The 20964-nt window shown below is 38.4% G+C and overlaps 1 protein-coding gene across 3 annotated transcripts in view; it reads left to right on the forward strand.

The window, feature by feature from the left end:
* The first annotated feature begins 4533 nt into the window (after positions 1–4533).
* LOC149200670 (glutamyl-tRNA(Gln) amidotransferase subunit C, chloroplastic/mitochondrial-like) overlaps positions 4534–20964 on the forward strand; it is a 236841-nt gene continuing 220410 nt past the window's right edge. The window contains exon 1 of one of the 3 annotated variants that reach the window (XM_089402775.1): positions 4534–4744. Coding sequence is in view for 2 of the 3 variants with exons in the window: in XM_089402774.1 (XP_089258900.1) it covers positions 4725–4744 (20 nt within the window). In the remaining variant the exon portion in view is untranslated. The remainder of the gene's footprint in view (positions 4745–20964) is intronic. The other 2 variants (XM_089402774.1, XM_089402776.1) reach the window with 2 other exon arrangements.

The raw sequence follows: 20964 nt of genomic DNA on the forward strand, positions 1-20964 counted from the left end.
TAGAATTATGTTCAGGTCGCCTCCTATAACTATATTCATAGGATTAAGATGCTCTAAAAAGTCCGAGAGTGTCTTCCAGCACTCTTTCTTTTCATCATAGTGTACAGGGACATACATGTTGAACAAAGCTAGGATGAGGTTGCTTGCAGTGTGACGCAATTCAGTGTATATCCAATGTTGGGTCTCAAAGGATCTCTCTAAAGAAAAGGAGTTTTTTGACCAGAATGTACCTATTCCTCCAGCCGAGCCTCTAGCACTAACAACCTTTCCAGAGTCAAATTTCCATTTTGTATTACTAGTATTTAGAAGGATCTCCCCTTCTATTTTTGTCTCTTGGAGCATGAGAATGTCTGTGGATTCCATTTTCAATAAATCTTTAATGGCCTCTGCCTTAGTGGGATTACCCAAACCCCTGCAGTTTCAAGAGACCAGCTGCATCATTTACCACTTGTTGGGGTAGGCCCTCCTCCCTTGGGGACCCTTGGTCTGGTATTCCTCCTGAGGGTCATCTCAACGGTAGCTTGACTGCCAAGGGTTTTTTTTCTTTCTGACTCTTCTTCCCTGGTTTCCTTGTTTGATCTCCTTCCAACTCTTTTTGATGGCTTTTCAAAGGTCTCATCATCTGATGAGCCCGTGTTTTCTGTGTTCTTCTTCTTTTGTGATTATATCAACATATGTAGGAGAAGAAGTGTTACTTGGGGTCAGGTTTGCAGTGTTACCTGGCTCTAAAGTGTCAGTATTGTTCAGCTGAGAAAGATCTTCCCGCTCTGCTTCTGGAGGATCTGAGGGTGATTTGAGGGATTCAAAGGGATTTTTGTCCTCCACGATGCTAATGGTTTCCCTGCTTCCAGTGTTTTGATTGCTTGCACTTTCTTGCCCTGCTTTATTCCCTGTCTCTTTGGCTTTATTTTTGTTATTCTGCCTGCTACTTGTTGTTTTCTTTGCTTGTTTCCATTGTTCGCCTTTTTCTTTCTCTGATGTCTCCTCATTTTTTTTTGCAGTATCTTGTAAAATGCTCGTATTCGTGGCAGTGTCGACACTTAAAGGGTAGTTGTTCATAGTCGAGCTCTTGGATGTGTGTCCAGTCTGCCACCGAGAGTTTGATTGCTTCGGTAGCCCGACTTCCAGATCGACCTCTACACAGATGCGGGCACAGGAGTATTGATCCTTCCTCGGTGCCTGATCTATGTATCTTCCTAGGGCATTGCCAATGGATTGCAGCGAGTTCTGACTCCAGCAATGGAGGGGAAGGTGCGGGAGACACACCCAAACAGGTACAGCCGTGGGCACATCTTGTGCTGGATCAAACTCTGGGGACCATTTATTCAAGTATAGCCCTTGGGGACCCATGAAATATGGCCCATTTCTGAAGATCAGGCTTCTGTCATCTATGCTATCAAACACGAAAACGAAGAACCCTTTGCCTACAAAGTGGCTTTTTATTCCTTCCTTAACCAGTGGTATCTAGTTTCATTTGACCCAGTCTTCTACTGCTTTCGGAGATGGCCATAACCCTGTGAACTGACCGATGAGGCCTCTTTCAGCTAGGTTTAACGCAGTTCTGCAAGTTTCTTCCACCGGCAGAGACACAACAAGGATATTTTCTAGTTTTTTAACAAACTTTTGTTGAGAGGCAGATGTCGGTCGTTTATCTGCAGCAGCGACAAGTGATCTGAAGGCATCGAGATCAGAAGGCGGGAGTGAGCCGCTTCCATGATCCATAGCGAGGATCACACGATGAAGAGCAAGATCAGCAGTTAGGTTCCCATGCGAAAACACAGGACTGAAAGAAATGAAGACCGAGCAAAGCAGAGCCGGCTCGGTGCGCCGCGCCTCTGACCCAAAGCACCGCGCCCCTCCTTAGCGCCGCGCAGGTTCAAAATACCACGCAGAGAGTCGATCCAGAGCGCCACGCTGAGATGAATGCTACTTTATCCAAGATGAATATTTAACCCCCCCCCCCCCCCCCCCCCCCCCCCCCCCCCCCTTTGGTTTCCAGTTGTATTTTATTCAGGTGTACAACGCTTTCTCTGATGGCCAGATACCCATAAATTTACATATGATGGCATAGTTAGCCATGTGGTCTCTGTGCGCTTGCAGAGATGGGTCGTTCAGAATAACTCGAGGTTTAGTTGTGGTCTTGGATTTACAGGGCCCCATCTTAGCTTTGTCCTCTGACCCTTGACCTCTGTCTTTTGCTTTTTCCTCCCGACAGTGTTCTTCGTGGGCCCCTTGATCTGCATTGGTTTTGCTGCCTTCCGCCTTCTGAGTTTCTGTGTCTTTTGTCTTGACCTCCCAGGGCTTTGGAGGTTTGTTCTTTTTCCCTTCTCTTCCTCTGTCTGCTACCATATAACTGTAGGAGGGAGTGGAGCTCCCTCCTCCCTGTGTCTCCATGGATGCGTGGTACTCTCTGCAACTGATTTCGTTAAACCCTAGAACCAGAGCTCACCCCCCTCACCAAGATCGTCTATGACCAATTATAAGCAATGCAAGGAATTTTCATATTAATGTACATATTTGATATATAATATGCATAAAAACTAATTCTTAGGTAAGCAATAAAATATACAAAAAATTAACTCTTATCTATATAAAATCATAAAATAAATAAAAATTTCAATTCTTATTAATATGAACAACTAAATTAAAAGCTTAATTTTATTCATATAAAATTGAACAAATTATATAAATAGTAATCATGAAAATTCCATAAAACATGGTATTACTACCATTATTATTATTATTTTTATTATGAAAATAAAATAATATTTTTTTCGAGTTTAGATTTGTGATCCATAATGTTTAAAAAAGATTTTTTCGAAAAGATCACATAGGTTTCCAAAAATTGGCTCCAAGTAATTACTCAATGTGTTTCCAAAAATTGACTTCAAGTAATTACTCAATGTGATCTCTTAGAAAAAGCCTTTTTTTAAAGTAATATTTTAATAATAAAGATAAAATAATACTAAAGTAATAAAAATACATAAATTATTATTACTTTTTTTTTTTTTTTTTGAATCAGGCTATTTCTATTATGGTACAAAAAGTCAAAAAGTTACATCAGTGTTACAACAAGGCCATGGCCCTGTAAATCCCGCCGAGAGATTGACAGTTTGCCCAAATTTATACATACCCAAAGTTGAACATATTCAAAAATTGGATGTTGAACATGGACATGCTGAGACAAACGAACATATCGACACTGAACACTACTTAAACATGGACTAACAGACATATGGATCCATATTGCCGACACATAGATTTTAAAATCCAGACTAAAGCCAAACACATACAGAAAACAAGATTCGAAGACAGAGTAATGCTCCCACTTCCAGGCTGCCGAGAGCGAACTGGTTGATTGGATTAATCATCGTCCGTGGTGTAGGGCTCTTCCTCCACCCTGCACCCAAATTGCCGGGAGTCATCCGAGTCAGAGAGAGGGACCATCGAGCAAGTAGGGACCCCTTGAGCAGGCTCGCTTGGACCCGCAAGACCTGCTTGAGTAGCCGGGGTGGAACTTTCCATAGCAGGGCGTTGCAGATCAATTGTGGGCATTGTCCCTTGAGCTGGAGGTGGGTTTTCCTGATTTACTTCCGCCTGACCTCTGAGATTATCACAGTGCTCGACAGTAACAGATACAATGAAAGTGGAGTTGGCGAGTGTGCAGGGTATCCAATACCTGACTGTGGGGTGCGCTTCATGTCCACATTCTGTTATGCTTCCGCTCCCAGGCCCTCTGCCACGTCCCGCTGTTATGCCATGGAGGCGATGCTGCTCAGATGTAACTTCGATGGAGGAAGAAGGAGAAATGGGGCCAGTCCTCTGAGCGGTAGCCCGACCGCGAGAGCCTCCTCGTCGACTACTCATTCTGAGATGCTCTCTCCTCATTGCTAAATTCAGAGGATGAACCAGCTTGCAGAAACCCGGAGAGGAGAAATTAACCAAGACGGGGGCCGCAGAATTTGGCTTACAATGCTTGTAAACCACTCTCAAGCTTGGGACAATACCTGAGTTGGGCACAAAGCAAGAATGTCCCTGTGCAATCCCCCACATCACCGAGGAGTGCTCCAGCGTTGTAGTGGAATGCCCAAAAACTTCAAATGAATGCGTAAATGTAACAAAAGCTCCCGGAATATGAAGCGCCATCGCACAGGTTACCAGGAGGCCAATTAAGGAGGACAAGACCAGTAATAATACCCGCATTGAAGTTCCTGCATGCGCCCATTTGAAACATTTTGTAGGGTACTGTGTGGCACACAAGGGCTGACACATGCCCATGTGACGCACCCCCTGTGAGCTGCCATGCCTTTTAAGCACCCACATCCGGGAAAAACGTCATTATTATTATGAAAGTGATAAACAAATATTAAAAATGAGTAATAAAAAATATTAGATGAAAATACAATTAATATTACTATAGAGGTGATAAAAAAAATCATTAATATTAAGAAAAATAAAAAATAAAAAATAGTAAAATAATAAAGTAAAATATAATACATTGACTTGCACTTCAAAGCTAAGTTCAAAGTTTACAATCCACTGGCCAATGAAGGAGAATATGCCCATTAGTAACTAACAAATATTTTCCAATAATTTTTGATGGATCCGTTGAGCATGTCACATTGGACGGCTTATTGGACCGCCTTATAGTAGCCGGAGGGAGCAAAAAAGCGCAAGGGAGGGCAGAGGACGTCATCTGAATGCTCTCATGATATTAGTAATTTATGCCCGTTCAGGATAACAGGTCAGTAGGTTTTCTGTAGCTGTTTCTGGCCATTGGATATCTAAGTCTTGTACATTATCTGATTTCAGTTAGGGCAGCCGGTGCGGAAAAACCTTTGAATGAATATGAACTTTGTAAGGAAAAATGTTATAATTTTCAACTGGTGCAGGAATTCAATTTAAAGGCTTAATTATTTTTTGGCTTTAACTGAGACTGAAAAGGTTTGGTCTGACGATCAGCCGCCTCCAGGTCTAGAGTTCAAAACGTATGCAGAAACAACGTAAGTTCCATCAGTAATGTCGAGAATGTGTAACGGAGCTACTGCTTATAGGTTCAAACTACCCACGATTCTTACTTTCTTTGATGATTGAATTGCTGTGGTGAAGTTTAGTACGCTCCACGGCTTCTCTGGTCATCATGTTTATAGCTGCACAAACCCTCAGATTGGTTTTAGTTATATTTAATTATTATTTGCAAACTCTTATATGGGGTACTGCAATTTAGCGGAGAAGTCCAATCTGGAAGTAATTTAAAGTAGGCTGCATAGATTGGAGTTGGAGTTTAACACCTTGTTTATGAGTATGGATTTGAACTTTAAGATGACTGCGTTTCATTAAAAGCGAGGTTAGAAACCCATAGTTGCTTTGGTGGCAATATACAAGAGGGGAAAATGTCCAACAAAGTCTTGGTCCACTGTTGAAATTGGCGTATTGTTAAACTGTCCACAGGGTTTCCATTCTCCTTGTGGTCTGTCCGCTCCTATGGGATCCACAAAAGGATAAGGACAGGTTCAAGTCCCAAAGGAATTTGGCATAATAGGCACCCATCTTGCTTTGCACACAAATGGAAGGAAGTTTGTGTTATGCAATGCGGCTCCCAACCTCAGGCATGTTTCTGGAAAAACTTTCGAAAAAGGAGGTAGAAATCAGTTACACGGGGGCACACTACTTAAGGTGGGACGTGTAGCCCATTTATCATGACTGTATTTAAAATTTTGGACAGGTCCCTTTTGTGAAGGACCTCAACGTTTAATGTTTTCTAGAATTTGGGGGTGTCTCCATATGTCCTCTGGATATGTTGTACTTGTTCGTTCCTATATCAGCGAGTCCCAGAAATTTAGTGGAACATTGAGATGAAATTAAATAAAAATGGAATTATATTATTGTCCCCTCATGACCAAAGAAAAAGTTAATGGGACTGGAGTACAATTTTGGTACACATAGCAAAATAAGGAGTTCATAGCGCTTCATTTAAAAAAGTAACACTTATAGGCTAGCAATATTTCAGTGGGATAAAAGTGAAGAATGGAAGGTTTTAATTGACAAGGGAAACTCTGCACAATATCTAAGAGAATAGTGAGGAAGAGTAGGATTATAATAAGGAAAGGTTTTTAGTTATAGTCTAAGTCATTGAAAAAGTCTGCGATGCCATTGATCGCAATAAATTTCCTAATATTGAGCCTAATGTTGTCGTTGGCAAAGTGGCCCAAGGCAAGAGGAAGTGTCTACAGTCTAGACTAATAGGGAGGGGGGGATGTTGCAAGGGAACAAAACTAATTGCATAGAGAGTGGTCATCTATAGAATTGTACAAAAACTTGCTGATTCAAGGGTTGGCCCTTTGGCTAGTGTTGTTGGGTGCTTTTCACGTGTTATTGGTCATTGGAGTGATTCTCATAGAGTCATGTCACCTTAACATGCATGTTGTGCAACCTACAATGCTATATGTAGTGTTGAAATAATTTAGTGTTCTAAATAACTCCTGTTTCTCCCGATATTTCTGATGTCTTTTGAGTTTTTCAGGTTGCCAATTCGCTCAATATTTTCAGAATTTTGTAGCTCTAATTTTATTCTTTTTGTTTTGTTTTCTTCAATATTTTCCTTGATATTTCCGATAAGTTTCTTTTTGGACCTTGAACAATATATTCCCTGAAATAATATCTACAATAAAAATCTTTGATTTCTTGCCATTATTTGCCAAAATTTCCGATTTTTTTTTGTTTTTGTTTTCATTGAGTTATATGAGTTTTTCATGTTTGAGTTTATGCTTAATAAGTTTTGCCTTTTTTCACCATTTTTTCCCAATTCTGCCATTTTCTTGGGTTTTGATGACCTTGCCATTTTTTTTGCGGATGTTGAGTTTTTCAATGTTTGTACTATTTATGCATCTAACAGAGAGATTTTTTGGGCGAAAATACCTTATGACAATGGCTGATCATGGTTCTGTTTTCTCTTAGCAAGGTGGTTTTGACTTTCCTATCTAGTCATGTTTGAAGATAAGGTATTGGCTTTAGATGTCTCTACATGCATAAAGTCTATCTTAGTTTTTTAAGCATCTATAAGACACTATCATAATCTAAAGTAACTATATATATCTGGAAAAGTGCATGAAATGTATTGCTATAATTGTTAAGTTACGTTGAACATGAAAAAGGAGCATACATTGGACAATAATAAATAGCAATTTGCAGATTTAATGCTTTTGTAAGGTACGATTTTATAAGAATAAATGTTTTTTGGAATCTGGATTATGGGTGCATGTCCTCATTTAAACAAGATTGTATGGAATGAATGAACTCTGGATTAGATTTAGAAGAAATTTCTGAAATATATTCATTTAAGTTGAGTTGGCTTAAATTCAAGAAGAGAACAAAACCTAGACAAAAGGAATATGGACTGTATACACTTATAATGATGTCATCTATTGTAGAACTTAATTATTCCTGAAGATTTATTTTTCTTTGCAATATGGATATTGGTCCACTGGTCTCCTCTCTCAAAACTACGAGTACAGAGTTGGCAAAAATTTGGGCAAGAAAAACCTCATCTCATTCATGTTTGATTTTGATTTGATTCCCTGCTTTCATGGTTCTAATATTCCTTTATTTCATTTTCCAACTTGTAGTTGGTTTCATCTCCTCTATTCGGGTAACTACATTTAAAATTATAAGGTTATTACATGCATATGTGTTGAGTACCTTTCTTTGTAATATGGATACTGGTCCACTGATCTCCTCTCTCAAAATCACGAGTATAGACTTGGCAAAAATTTGGGCATGAAAAACCACAACTCATTCATGTTTGATTTTGATTTGATTCCTTTCTTTCATGGTTCAAATATTCCTTTATTTCATTTTCCAACTTGTAGTTGGTTTAGTCTCCTCTATTGAGGCAATCTACAGTTAAAGTTTTAAGGATATTACATGCATAATGTTGGAGTACCTTTCTTGTCAAGTGCAACTTGGAAGAAGAATGATGTGTTGTGCATGGGAAAAGTAGTCTCTTTTCCTTTTTTCTTTTCTTAAAATTAGACATTATATTACTATATCTCTTGATGTTATGAAATCTATTTGCAAATGAATTGACATGAATGCACTTAACTTATATGGAATTGGAATATACTGAGTTTCCCAATGTGCACAATAAACATTGATTATGCCAAATATAGATGTTGAGCATGACTACAAAACATAACAATGATGGTGAGTGGCACAACTGCTCTTTATAAATAAGAGAATACCTCCCAATAGCCTTGAAAGGTAACGATATCAAATAATCACATACATCTCTATGTGTTGATGAGTATAATAATGGCCAATATATACCAATTTATCAAACATTTATCACATATGCCTAATTGCTAGATGACCTACTATTTATGATAACACTTTAAAAGTTGCCCCTTTTATTGGCTAGAGGGTTCAAAACAAATCTCTCCCTCCCAGAATAGCTTTGTCCTCGAAGCATAAGATGAGCCGCGTTTGTAAGATCTTTGTAAGTTGGAATTGAATTGTCATCATTCGTGATCATCAATAATTCGATACAAAATCTATATGGTGTAAATCATTAATAGTCCACCTTTGTATGGTTTCTTATTCTTGATTCCACCCCTGTACATGATCTTGCCATTTTGTTGTTGGTCTTTGATTGTACTATGTCATGTAATTGTCCTTCTTTTGATTTCAGGTGTATCAATAATGCTTCCCCTTCATTTTTTTGAAAGTTGCATGTTGATTAAAGGCTTTGTCTACTTGTAGGCTTTCCTAGTAGTGAGGATGTTGATATGGTTTAACCTTTGTAGCATTTATCTCTTTGTCATCAAACTCATCTTCAACCTTTCTTCTAGGTTACTATCTTTCAAATTCTATTGTCTCTTGATTTTTTTGTTTGTTTGTATATTTGACCATTTTTTGGTAAAGAGAAATATAGTTCTTCACTTGTGTATTAAATGTTCCAAATGAGGATGTTAGTACCTTGCTAGACCCCTATGTATTTTCCTTCTCTTCCTGATTTTGGATGGAGGACGTTAGTAACCCCAAGGGACTTATTGGGATTTCATCTCCATACCTCTGTGAACTTTCACACAAGCACATCTACAAACCCAACTGACCCTTGGGGCTTTCTTGTATTTTTCACTTGTCTAGGTCAAAATTTAGGGTTTCTCAACCCTTGTACAAATAACTTCCATAATTCTTCTAGTGGTCTCTCTGTCTATGGTGATTAAATGTATCTCTATTTGATTTCAAACTCAAAATGATTTCTATTGTATCCCAATAAAATCATATTCGCACCCCACTGAGGTTTTGCATCTACTTGAATCTCCCGAGGCCTCGAAACAAAAGGTCATTGAAGCGATGGATGTGTTGTGTAATGTGTCGCAACAAGCAATTATCCTAGCGGAAGAACTTGCAGGTTTATCTTTGAATAATCCTCTCTTGTCTTAAGAAAATAATTGCTTTCATGTGAAGTTCTAGCAGTCTTGCTTCGTACATTTATTTTCTCATAATTGAGCTTGATACTTGCAATATGTGATCACTTAGTTAAAGTTAGATACTTGATATCCATGGCTTTTATGCTGTGGATGCATATACTTAAAATTTTCCCTTTTTCCAAGACCCAATCCTTGCTTGCAATCTGTGAAAACATAAGATTTGTTTTAGATTTTGGCTAAACGGTTGCAGAATTAAGAAAGTACTTTGGTTTAAGGGAGTATTTATGCAGTCATAATAAATTTGGACAGGTTTCGGGCATTTGGAAACTTTATCACAATCTTCTACTTGCTTTTACATGTTTTTATAGCTCCTAGCAATGTTGCGAAAATTGTTATCGGGATAATATCGACGAGGGAAATAATCAGGAAAGAATAGGAAAAAATCGTAAAAATCGGGAAAAAATCGTAAAATAGAAAAATATTCATTTTTTTTAATATCTAAAGCATCTACAACATAAAATAAATACATTGACACATAAATATGATAAAAGAACTAATATATAAGATGTGTAATATCATTTCTAGTGCTACATCACACATAACAGTGAATCATGTCCTGAATAGTAAGTCCTGACTCCTGAGTCCCAACTCAGTGTCAAAATATCAACAAAAGATATAATAATGTATCTCATATCATGAGTCATAATGTCATATACAATGAAATGAACCAAATAACTAAAGTCTAATACTACTGATTTCCTTTGCCCCTATTGCGAGAAAATGCAATAGCTTTCCCTTTCCCTCTAGATGTAGATGTCGGTGGAGTTGGTAGTGGACTCTGCTGTGCTCTAGAACTTGAAGAAGTAGGAGCTAGAGGAGGTAGACCACGTCCTCTACTGGTCGCAGGGGTAGCTCAGGTAGGTGGTGTCACTTCCTCCTCCTGTTGGTCCTCCTCCTCCTCCTCCTCCTCTACGCCTTCCACTACCTCCTGCTTTAACCAATCATCGATAGACTCCATGAGAGGTCTCTTGGCCTCAACCCTCCATGCAGCAGTGGTGTCAATCCCATCCAATGAAATGGCCTCCATATCAGGTATCCTCTCAAGTTGGCTCACCCACAATCGAAGATTGTAGTAGACGTAGACCATGTCATTAAGTCGCTGGGACTCCAACCTGTACAAAGATCATAAAATAATAATTACAAAAAAATATTGTTTAATGAATTCAAAAAATTAATTGGAAATTTGCAATATTTTAAGTTTTAAGTTTACCCTGTTGCGCTTCTTGTTGTGTATTTTTTCAAATACACTCCAGTTGCGCTCGCACCCTGAGGAGCTACATGTTTGGCTGAGGATTCGAATGGCAAACTTTTGCAGATGGGGTACTCTGGCACCATAGATTCTCCACCATGCATTTACAACAAAATTACAAATAAAATAAACATAATAAAAAAATGAAATTTGAAAGTTGAAGCAAAGTATGAAGTTATGAACTTGAAGAGACAATGAAATTTGAAACAAACTAAAAAATACCTGGCATTTTAATTCTCTTATCAGTCACAACCATCTCAAAGCCAAATGTGCCACCTACCATCCTGTATATCTCCATTTCTTTGGAGATATCTGAATGTTCTGCTAGAGATCGCACCATCCTCTGAACACGGGTAAGAATCCATCTATGATCTCAGCATCAAATACGAACCCACATGGGTAAGAAAATGCAGGGTTCAGGTAGATTCCTGTAGCATGAATGGGACGATGGAGTGTGTTGTTCCATCGTTCATCAATCACTTTCCATAGGAGGAGTTGTTTATGAAATCTCTCATCTCCCTTCTCATCATAGTAGGCCCGAATGGATTCTTTGGCCCTGTCCATGGCCTCATAAAAATAACCCATTCCGGGTTTCTCACCATCAACTAATTGAAGAACCTTTACCAAAGGTTCAGTAACGGTGCACACCTCCTGCACTCCCGCCCAGAAGTCTTCCTGGTATGAAACTAATCTGCATACAGCCTCTCCCTTTGGTTTGCGGCTCACTGTCAAATCACGCCACTGATATGAAAGAAACATTTTCTTTACATCTCACATAGAATTCAAGAAAGATTGAAGAGATATGAAGCTGGTGGCAAACTGTGTAATGGTGGGATGCACCAACTCCTTGTTGTTGGTGAATTTTCTCATCAAGCTAAGCATAGATGTATGATTATATATAAATTTTGTAATGCTTTTTGATGAGTCAACAATATTTTTGACAAAGGAAAATTTTCCTATGTCCTCCAACATCAATCAATACAATGTGCAACACAAGGTGTCCAAAATAAAGTAGGATGCCTCTCCATAAGCATCCTGCCAGCAACAACATAATTTGCAGCATTGTTTGTTATGACTTGGACAACATGTTCTGCACCCACCTCCAAAATAAACATATCCAACGAATCACATAAAGTTTTTGCATCTTTGATATGTGAAGATGCATCAACAGATTTCATAAACATTGTCCCCTTGGGACAACTAACCAAGAAGTTTATAAGCGTTCTCCCCTTTTGGTTGGTCCAACCATCTGACATCACAGTGCATCCAGTTTGTGCCCATGATGCCCTAAACTCCTCCAATCTTTTGGTGCAGTCAACCTTTTCATCTTGAAGAATGCGGCCTTTAAAATCATTATAAGAAGGGATTTTGTACCCTGTGCCCGCAATTGCAATAACATCAACTGCAGGATGGAAAAATGGATTATTCCTTGCAACGCTAAAAGGAATATCACTCCAAAGGAGAAACTTGCCCAACAACTTGTTAGTTTGTTCTTTCTCATTTTTTTAAGCATTGAAGTGATAGATGGTTGTGAACTAGGTGTGGTTTTAGGAACAAAAAATGATGAAACAGCTACAGGGTTGGTTGTAGACATTGATGCTGAAGTAGATCCAATGCCACTTCCATATTCACCTGAGCCTAACACCCTCCCTCCTAGTTGCTTCTTCACTTCTGCTTTGGCCACTCTCTCTTGCTCTAATTCTTCCAATGATCTCATGGCTCTTCGGATGATTTTCTCATTTGTATTTTTGCAAGGCCCTATTCATGTCCAGGGATTTTTGCAAGGTGATACTTCAATCTATAAATTCTCCTTGACATATGCTGCCCACACAACTTGCAAGACAAGTTCAATTTATCAAACCCTCCATCAAGTTCACCAATTCCCACAGAGGGTCCAATTTTTTTGGCATGTTTGTAACTTGGTTGAACTCTTGAGTTTTAATGTAAGATGAAGTTTGAACTTTGAAGTTGAACCTATGGCACAATAAGAATTGCAAGTTACAAAAATTAAAAAAAAATTACATACATGACACAACACATTGAATTTTTGACAATTTAACAAACAAAAAAACCTCAACTCAATCCAAAATGAACTCTCTCCACTTTATGCAATAAAAATGAAAAAAAAAACATTATCAAATCCACTCAAAAATCTTTGCTACACAATGGGTTATAGAAACCCAAGCAAAAACAAGAAAAAAACCAAAACAAAATGGCCAAATTTGGTGCCCATACCTGGAAACCACGGTTTGCCGGAGAAATTTGCTCCAAAGACGAAGTTCTCTTGCTAAATCTCCAAGCTTCCTCCCCCTCTGCCCTAGTAGATGCCTTCCAGGGTTCCTCTCCTCCTCAGCTCTCAATCCACGCCGTTGTTTGTTCAAATGACAAAACAAAATCGTGTTGTCCACAACCCCCACGATAACTTCCCATCGAATTGTGGTAACTTCGAAATTATCGCGATTTTTGAAGTTAGCGCAATTTTTTCACCGATTTTTTGGAAAAAAAACCGCGTAGTAATTGGGCAATATTATCGGCATTTTTAAAAACTCCCGATTTTTTATTGTTATCGCGATAATATTGCGATTTTCGCAACACTGGTTCCTAGAACTCTAAGAAAAGCACTGATAGTAACCATTTTTAGTTTGCGTGATAAACTTTCATGGCAACATTCTTGTCAAGCATGTAGAACAGTTCATGACATTGCAGAAACAATATTACGAGAAAGCAATGGTTTTGATGGATTTATAGCATCCCTATGAGAGGCCTCAATCAAGTGAGTTATTGCGAAGCCACAGTGTAAACGGAAAGGACATAATATATGAAGAATATAACGTTGTTTTATGTATGAAACATCGACTACAACAACGAATCTGGGCAGTGTGAGACTTTCCAACTACAAGGAGGAGAATGCATTCTACATCCTATGAACTGCACAAGTATTCTGGACTTTCTACAAATTCAATTCATGTTTGGTGGTCTTTCAACAACATACCACTCTCAGATCAGCTTCAATGAGCAGTGATCCCCCTGTGGAATTAGATTGGAGATTTAACTTTGTTTAAGGCCTAGGTTGCACTAATTTATATCTGTTGTATACTTGAGTTGCAGTTTAGTAGGAGATTAACATGCAGGTAAATCCCAACAAGGGCAAATATGGATGTAGTACAGATATTGACATGTCTCCATAATCTCTTAGTTTTCATCTCTAGTGAGCATTGTTATACACAGGCATACCAACAATTTAACTTGACAAAATGGGAGCATTAGGATACTGAACATGAGTTAATGCTGCTGACCTCAAGTGGTGGAGATTTTGAGTGAGTTATGATTTACAAATTTATGTCAGGATTTTATGTTCCTTAGCCTTTTTCGTTAAGGACCTTTTACTTCACTCTCTACTTTACTTTGAGAGGAAGAGATTTGGTTCAAATTTACTCAAATTTGAGAAAATGGCTAGACTTCATGGATTATTAGAGTTATTGAACACTCTGATATTCTCTACGATGGATGATACAATAAAAATTAGCAAGGCTACTCTCTTTGACATTTGAACCTGTTTGCAAAATGCACAAGACAAGATTGATTTTTTGTAGCTCGAATCTTAGCTACAACGTGATGAGCTACAATGGAAGAGTCATCATTGTAAATTGGTTTTTGTTCAAAACAATTCTTTGTTTGAAGTTGACTCCCATCAGTAGTCAGAAATTGATCAGATCAAAGAGGCCATATCAGGAGCGGATTTGCATGAAGATGCAGAGGTTCAGGTTACCTTTCCTAGGCCCATCATTAGAACTTAGGAAGAACTTATCAACAACAAAAATAAAATTGGTCTTGGATATGACAAGGATGTTTCCTTTCACATTCCAGACTATTCTAAACCCATCAAGTTTCAACGTGTTGGGTTTATTTAAGACGATTCATCTTCACATGCTCCTCTTCCACAGTGACATCATATTCTTAAATGCCAACATTGTGATCGTGTTGGCCATGTGAATGATAAGTGTTTTGATCTTCACACTTGTGAGCATTGTGGTAAACATACTCATCATTCAAACAAAAGTTCCAGAAACAAGACTCCTGCAAGAACAAAGATTCACCTTGGATGGATCGCTTCTTGACAATGGTTTTCAGTTGACAAGAAGATATATCAGTCATACCTTAGAGTTCAGTCGCAAGTATTGACACATTTTTTAGTGGAGATATCTTTGTTTTCTCACCTTGTGTCTAATAAGGGAGAATTGATGATCAACTACTAGCCTCAAAGAAATATCAAGTGAGCCTGAGCCACAACTTGAGCCAGTGCCAGTTGCTAGAACCTAGAGCTAAAGTTGGCCATAGCTAGATTTAGCGTGTTAGCCAGAGACAGAGTCATGCTCTAGAACATGTTTTGGTTGGTGGCTAGCCTTAAACAACCATTTGCAGAAGACTTTGCTTTCTACTACACCAGTTTGTGGTCGTCTTCAAGCCATCATCATGAAGCACTTCCACTTCACAAAGAATAGTATGCAATCACACGAATTTATCTAAATTCTTCCTATTACTTTTGTGCGTGTTTAACAAAACATATTGCTTATTACGTAGATGATTTATGTTGGTCTTGATTATTTAAATACAAACTCACACTTGAAGACACACTTGGGTCAATGATTTTCTTCAAATTGGTTCTTGGAATATAATCTAACTATGCTTGGCAATGGAATGTAGTTTGTGGTGCATGATAATTACATGAAACTTGCTTATACATTTCTTTGTAACAAGTGCATTTTATTTCATTTTTTTATGTCTATGGGGTTGAAATCAAACACTTATCAAGAGATGCCTTAGATGCATTTGACATCTACATATATTATTGATCCCATAATGAGCGTCTTTGAGCAAATGCACATTTGGATGATTGACCAATTGATTCATGAATTGGAACAATCACTTTAATTCCATGGTATTTCATTAGCATATGATTTACTTTGACATTGGATCATACAATATTTGTTCAATAATGGTGATGCATGAAATAACACTTTCTTGCATAAATGATATCAATTTTTGGTTGAACAAATACAATAATGCTTAACATGATCATAGATATTTTGGGCAAATAATCTTCTAGATATTTTAGGCCAGAGACATGTTTTGATGCCTTAAAATAACAACATCTATTGTTAAGCATTTAAAATTTCAGCTTGGGAAATATACATGCAAGGATGCATGAGACTTTAGAAGGTTACTCAATGAGTTCAAGGCTTGCCTTGGTGGAGGTCAAGGTAACCCCTGCTAGTACCCATTTGAGTGGTATTGCATTAGAAATACTTGAACACAAACATTACTTCTATTTACCTTGAGTAAATCAAAGGTCTTGAAATCAACCATTAGCCCACCTAAGTGTTATAGTGCATTGAAAACACCATTGGGGAAGATTACCCTCTTGTATTGGCCCTATATCGGTATGTTTGAGGGCTATAATACCAAGCATACCCTTTATCTACAAGCCATTTCTAGCCGAGAAGATCATAAATTTAATTTGTGTTATTTGATCAACAATTACACTTTCATTATGGGATTAAATCAATACTTTCTAGATGCATCTTTAATTTGTCGTGAATACATTGTTTAAGTCATATGGTTGACATGTTTTAGATTGCACTAATATTCAAAGAATCAACATTGCACCATATTACTTTAGAATAAGTCAAAGTTTAATCCTAGCCATACTATCGCATGTACTAAATGATAGGCTTACGATTAAGTATAGGAAATTCCCCCTAGGATCGGAAGCCATCCCTAGACCTAGAAGTGAGGGCAAGGCTATCGAGGTGACAATGGGTAGCTTGTTTGATTCTTAGATTTTCACCTTTGTGAGGTTAAAACTTTTCTTCTATGGAGAATCAAAGAGACATTAAGAACTTTCCTAAGTTTTTTATTATTTTATATTGATGACAAATGAGAGTTGCGGTCCCATAGATGTTGTACATAGATGATGATGTATATTTTAATTTCAACTCTAAAATATCAAATATAATGATTTCTTTTTTTTATATGAAAAAATAATAGTTTTGCATCCCACTCGTTTTAACAATATATCACATCAATGAAGTTGGAAAAGAGATCTAGATACTTCAAAGTGACAAATTAATTAAATTCAATATGGGTTCAATTCTCTACGTAAAAATTAAGCATTGGGTATCTCAAACCTAACCTATGTGCATGGTAAATATGACCAAAAATTCAAACAAAGTCACACCTAGATTTTAGGAACCTTGTATTTCAAAATATGAACAAGTATATAGCTCAAGATTGTTGATCTTGGATCACGAAACTATAAGGGTTATCCAAATTAGAGTGCAGAATGAGGCAGGGAAGAATTGAAGATTCTTGAGGTTCAAAGTTTAGTCTAAGTGGAATTTCATTGGAAAAGAACTATTTTTATGAATAGAGGAAGGGATGATAAATCACATACATTCAAAGTAATATTAGTGGACTTGAGGAGAAGAGATGCTAGTATTGTAATACAAGGAAGGTAGGGCACTCTCATTTGAAGGAAACACATGCTAGCATACATCCTCTGCTTAGCTATCTTTCAACACGGTACAGATTTTGGAATTCAAAAGTTACCTCAAGTGAAAACACGATAGCTTATGAAAACAATGGTTATTCAACAAGCCTACCTTACAAATTCAATGAAAGTTTCAATGTCTGAGTAGAGGGAGGTTTGACAACCCAAAAGTGGTAAGGGTCTTTGAATGTTTGATAGGTGTTGGTAGCCAATTTGAACTTGCTTTTATTCTTAATTTGGTTAACAATATGAAAGCAAAAATTGCATCGTTTAAACTTTTATAATCTTTCAAATGGATACGGAGCCTATGTACTGAATTTATGGCAAAGAAGGGAAAATATTTGGAAGTAGGTGAAAGATTTATTGTTAAAAAAGGCCATGGGTGCATTAAGTCCCAATTAAATTTGAAGGATAAAATAGATTGTGCTATTAAATGCAGACATTTGAATTTATAGGGTACTTGATACCCCATTACTAAGCTTTAAAAGACATGTTGTTCAAACTTTGAAAACAACCAATGAATGATCAGGGGTCTTCAAAAGATGCCTATGGTGAAAGTTCGATGTGGCTTGGTGAACTATTGGGCCCTTTCGAAGGATGTTCATTTGAATGTGAGAAAGTGACTTGATGAACCATTGAGACCTTTTGAAAGAAGGTAAACACGTATTGGGAAGTTCCTTGATGAACCATCAAATGATTTTTCGAGAATGTTTAAGTGACATGATCTTAAAAAATTGCTAGTTGAACCATTAAATCATTTAAAAATATATTGATATGAACTTAAAATTTGGCTTTATGAACTCTTTGGTCATTTTGAAGGATTATGAAAGCAATAACTTTAAAATGGCCCAATGAACCATCAAGCGATTTTAAAAGATGTTTTATTTGAAATGTTTCGAAAAATGAAATTCAAAAAAGTACCAATAAGTCATATTTAGTGTAACACCCTCCTCCAACGCCTACCCAAAGTAACCATGCCAACCGGGGTAAACATGAGATGAGAGGCTACTATGATAAAATTCGGCCTCCTATGTGCCCTTAAGGAAGTGGAATCGATGGAACATCACATACAGTCATCCAGCCTCATTAACAGAACCCTCAGGGGACAAGTCAACCATTATGACAGCCTGTCCGTAGGTCCCACTGTTGTTCTGGACCTCTTAGGCCATATTCACTCTCATGCTATGGGCAAGGGAGCGACTATAAACCCAAAGTCACTCTCATAGGTCTACATGCCAACGACTATGGAGCAATCTTGCCAATTATGTGCCAGCGACCTTGGGATTTAAGCCACTTTTTCAGGCCCAGAGCCTAGGCCACTGCCCAGAATGGAATGAAAGCTTGAAATCAAGAAAGGTACAGGGAAACAATGAAGCAAAAGAAATAAACTCAACAAGACCTTAAGGAGACGCCTACTAGCCATGACATGTATTTCGTCAAACATATCATTGACATGTAACCTACAGGTGTAAACCCCAGAATTAAGTGTAGGGATCTCGTACTTATCTGAGAATCACTATGAACCATTGTTCCCTCATGCCATTTGTTGCATTATCATTTATTAGGTCATAGACACATTATCCATTCATGTACAAGTAAAATGTTAATTTTAGGTATGTTCTATGCTTAGAGCAATTTATTTCAATTTTCACAGTTAGCTCAATATCTTTTCCAGATTAGCAATCACATCAGCATAAGAGTAAATTGCAGATGGAACATAAACATAAATCGTAGAAGACAAACCAAGACAAGAGGACACAAGATGTGGCACTAGCTAGGGACAAACCCCAATGTGGGGGAACCCTTGATCAATTCTTCTTATATGTTCTTCAGTAGTTCAGCAGAGAGAGAGTACATATACAACAGAAGTCAACACTTTGACTTATCTAAATAAGAGCATAGATCATCTCTAAGAAGATGATACATGAAGCAACTGAACCCAGTTGAAGACATGCTGCTTCAACTGTTTCTCCAAGGTGACTCCAGTACCATGCTGCACCTATCATTGTGTTGCACTTCATCATCATGCTGCACCTTACTGTGCTGCACCCATCATCACTATGCTGCATCTCATCATGCTTCACTAATCATGATTGTACCCATCACTGTACTGCTGCACTATGCTGAGCTCTTCATTGCACTATGCTGCACCCAAATGCATGTTGTAATACCTCATCATCCTGCTGCTGTATGCATTCTCGTTGCTACTATATGCCCATAATTACCATATTGTCCCATTGCTGCACCAATGTCCATCAACACTGATTTACACCATGCTGTACCATCACTACTACTGTGTGCACTATGCTGTACTGTACATCATGCTATGCATTGTTGCTCCTATGTGCACTATGCTGCACTGTACAACATGTACTCATTGCTGTTATGACTGTGTTCTGGTTAGGGCATCACTGTGGCCCACGTCAACCTTAAAACATACCTAATCCTATCACTGCAAGATCTGCACCTATGGAGGCTCTGTATCACCCAATCAAGCCTCCAACTTGGCTCCCATAGGCTGCTCAACAAACTGATCCAAATCTGGTCACAACATTGACCCAACACACCACACAAACTGCTACTCGAAGTCTGCTTTGCTGCTGTTGTGATAGTGACTGGTTACGACACCTCAGACTGCTGCAAAAACCCTAAAACAGTCACCCAAACAACCCTTAATCTCTGCGGCCTACCCTAGTGTGAACCCTCTGCCTCCACATTGAAGATTAGGGCACAACATAACCCCAAAACAGCCCACTCTATCCCTTGCTGTGGTGGTATGGCCTGCGGCCTACCACACAACCTTGCTGTAGCTTACGACCCCTTCAAACAAAGTTTCTAGCCCACACGTCAAACCCAAAACAGCTTGAAACTAACCTCCTATGCCTCAACCCTCTAGGAAGGTACCTTGGCCCTCCTAACAACAACTCGGCCTTCACAAAATGACCCTGAAACAACCTCCAAAACCCATGCTGTTCTGTCCCTCTTTGCTGTGGCTAAAACAGAGAATGTCCTCTTCTTCAACGAGCTGTCTTCTTGTGTTTGTGTTGTTCACAATATGACAACGTCTTCCTTGACAGCGTATAGGATAAGGGTTGTCTGTGTCTTCCTTGATTTAGGTCACCATAGAGCTACTAGGGCATCATCTAGGACCACGTTTAGACTTCATGCTTAGGCTCCTTTTCCTCCTGCGTCTAGGGCTTCCTCCTCTTAGACTTCTCTTCCACTAAAACCCAAAACAAGTGGAGAGAAATCAAGAGTGAAGTGTGTGATCAAATGACTATCAAGTCACCTCCTTTTATACTAAAGTGTTGAGCACACGTGGGGGTTATTTGGTTGCTGGCCGAGCTGGCCGACCTTGATGAATTGTTCCATAACACAAATAAATTCATATCTCTATGAATACTTATCGGAATCAGATGATCTTTAGATCAATCCTACACCTCTCGATGGGAGGAGTCTAAGAAAAATATCAGCTGCCATAAATAAGATGACCCACATGGAGTTTGGCCTAGTTGCCAATTTTAACACTCCCTCTCAACTAGGGAGAACTCCATCCGTTGATCCATCTGCTAGACTGTACTATCTCTGCCGTCAGTGCCCTGCACTGCTCTGCTGAACTATGAAGAAGAAGAATTGATCGAGAATGTCTCATACCATTCTTTACTAACCTGAAG

This window comes from Pinus tabuliformis, chromosome 2_1 (genome assembly GCF_031772625.1).
Source record: "Pinus tabuliformis cultivar Carrire ecotype Pingquan chromosome 2_1, CPIR1, whole genome shotgun sequence".
Taxonomy (NCBI): Eukaryota; Viridiplantae; Streptophyta; class Pinopsida; order Pinales; family Pinaceae; genus Pinus; species Pinus tabuliformis.